The following is a 2,352-nucleotide window of genomic DNA, read 5'->3' on the forward strand; positions in this document are numbered from 1 at the left end:
TCATTCACTTGTATACATAATAATGGGTGTTTCCTCTTGATTCACTGCAACTTCAGCCCATGGATGTTGGTGTCTCATTCTTAGACCCTCCAGCTCTATTGCAACTTCCTTCATTGTAGGCCTTTCATCACTTTTCACTCTTAAGCACCTCTTTGCTACTTCTGCAACTTGTTTAATCTGCCGAATATCTCCACCCTTCGCCACTTTTTCATCTACAATCTGAAACAAGTCACCAGCTCTCATTGATTTCAGAAAATAGTTGGTCAAATTCCTTTCTTCTTCGGGGGCGTCAAAGGTAAGTGCCATTTTGCTAGTTAGTAGCTCAACAAGGACTACACCAAAGCTATAAACATCGCTCTTCTCATTCATTTGGCTCGTCTGCAAGTACTCAGGGTCCAAATATCCAAGTGTCCCTTGCACCAACGTCGATAACTGCGTTTGATCCAACGGAACTAATCGAGAAGCCCCGAAATCGGAAACTTTCGCGGTGTAATTGTTGTCCAACAGTATGTTTGCAGGCTTCACATCTCTGTGAATGATTGGTGTAGAAGCTGCAGAGTGCAAATATGACAGCACTTGCGCTGATTCCGTAGCTATCCTTAACCGAATCTCCCATGAAATCGAACGATCCTTGTTTTCACAGTGGATGTGATCGGACAAGGTACCATTGGAAACAAATTCATAAACCAACAATGGGACCTCAGTCTCCAAGCAACAACCTAAAAGCTTGACAACATTTCGATGGTTTATTTGGGACAGAATGATGACCTCGTTGATGAACTGCTTTATTTGACTTTGATCAACAACCTTGGATTTCTTGATAGCTACCTTTGTGCCTTTCTTCAACATACCTTTGTAAACTGTGCCGAACCCTCCCTTGCCGATGATTTGGCTCTCGTCGTAGTTCTTGGTTGCTTTCTGAAGCTCTTCTGCTGTAAATATCTTGACGGTTTCAGTCGATACTTGTCGTTCGTTTAGCTCTTGCTGTAACAGAAAACCACCGTTTTGACGGAAAAATTTCTTCTTCATTTTGATTAGCCTCCTTTTCTTGTGTATGAAGAGCAACCATGAAGAACCCACGATAAAAACTAGCACAGTTAAGCCGGAAACTGCCATGAAACACCAGCTAAAATGTTACAGATGATCTTTAAAAAAAATCATAATATATATATTTAAAAAATGTGTAGAAAAGTTAAAATTAGAACCGAGCACCCACTGATACAGATACCAATCACATTTATTACATTTGGTATGCAGCCAATTCCACCTTTTCTGCCATCGCCATGAAAACCTTTGGAGCAAGAACAAGTATAATTTCCCATTGTATTAACACAATCCCTCTCAGAATTACAATTGTGGAGACTCGAATCTTTGCACTCATCAATATCTGAACAAATTCGGAATTTTATGTAACAAGGGACAAACTTATAAAATGTCAGGAGACGAAACATTTTTCGACATAAGATAATATCTACCTTGGCAACCATTGTGAAGATATGGGTTCCCATAGTAGCCATCCTTGCACTTGCAGATATAACCAGACCTGTTCACAGGATCGTAGCAGATGCTATTTTCCTTACAAGCATAGCCGGATTTAGGCTCGGCTACCATGCAAGTTTCGTTTCCGATCGCCCAATCGAGCACCAAAGGAAGAGATTCTACGTTGGCCAACTCCTCAAAGCTTTTAAAGCTGAAACTGAACTTGCTCTCGTCGGTAACAAAGGCGTAACCGCAAGGATTAAAGTCGGATACGTTGGTATGATTGTTGAAACTTGTCACGGATATGTTGAGATTCTTAAGTCCACTAGGAATTGAGATTTGGCAGCATCCTATACCCGAGCAAGAACCATTAAGGTCGAGTGTAGTTTCCATTTTGTCGCAATACGAGATGCAGCCGGTGAAATATCCGCTACCGATGTCCTCACGTTCAGCCGTTATGATTGCCTCTGTGTCACAGCCGACGCCGGTGAGCTTGTTTTTATCGTTCGAGATAGTGAACATGTCCGCCCACAACACGGAGTTTATCCACATCACGAGCGTGCCGTCGGGGTCGTAACAATCCTGAGCTACATAATTCAACATTTCCAGCTGACCTTCAAGTGATATGTTGGTGACAACTACGTCACTGCCAAGTAACTGTGGCCGAGGGGGGCTGAAAGAATGGTTGCAAGTGATTGCGAAATTCTCGTTCAAGTAACAGCTCGGTGTTGAGCCGAAAGGAAACGGAATGCTCACTTCTCCGCACTTATCTTGGCAACCCGGTAAGGCTTGGGAAGCCGCCACAGCCGCCGCTGCAAGAAACAAGGCCCAGCTAAACAAGATCGACCGTATAATTCCACCCCCAGTAGCCAT

The 2,352-nt window shown here is 43.1% G+C and overlaps 1 protein-coding gene across 1 annotated transcript; it reads right to left on the reverse strand.

Moving 5' to 3' along the window:
- On the reverse strand, positions 1 to 2,352 carry LOC120206274 (wall-associated receptor kinase 2-like). Its single transcript, XM_039205977.1, has 3 exons — positions 1,476 to 2,352; positions 1,223 to 1,387; positions 1 to 1,109 (listed from the first exon to the last, which is right to left on the reverse strand). The coding sequence occupies exons 1-3, from the start codon at positions 2,350 to 2,352 to the stop codon at positions 1 to 3; spliced, it is 2,151 nt and encodes a 716-aa protein (XP_039061908.1).

The sequence above is a fragment of the Hibiscus syriacus genome, unplaced genomic scaffold (genome assembly GCF_006381635.1).
Source record: "Hibiscus syriacus cultivar Baekdansim isolate YM2019G1 unplaced genomic scaffold, ASM638163v2 tig00000477_pilon, whole genome shotgun sequence".
Classification (NCBI taxonomy): Eukaryota; Viridiplantae; Streptophyta; class Magnoliopsida; order Malvales; family Malvaceae; genus Hibiscus; species Hibiscus syriacus.

Bases quoted from the DNA above. Each gene is read 5' to 3' on its own strand.
- LOC120206274 (XM_039205977.1), bottom strand. From the start codon at position 2,352: ATGGCTACTGGGGGTGGAATTATACGGTCGATCTTGTTTAGCTGGGCC. The intron at 1,388-1,475 runs GTAGATATTATC...GAATTTGTTCAG, and splicing joins TCTTCACAATGGTTGCCAAG to ATATTGATGAGTGCAAAGAT. The intron at 1,110-1,222 runs GTATCAGTGGGT...GTTTCATGGCAG, and splicing joins AATAAATGTGATTGGTATCT to TTTCCGGCTTAACTGTGCTA.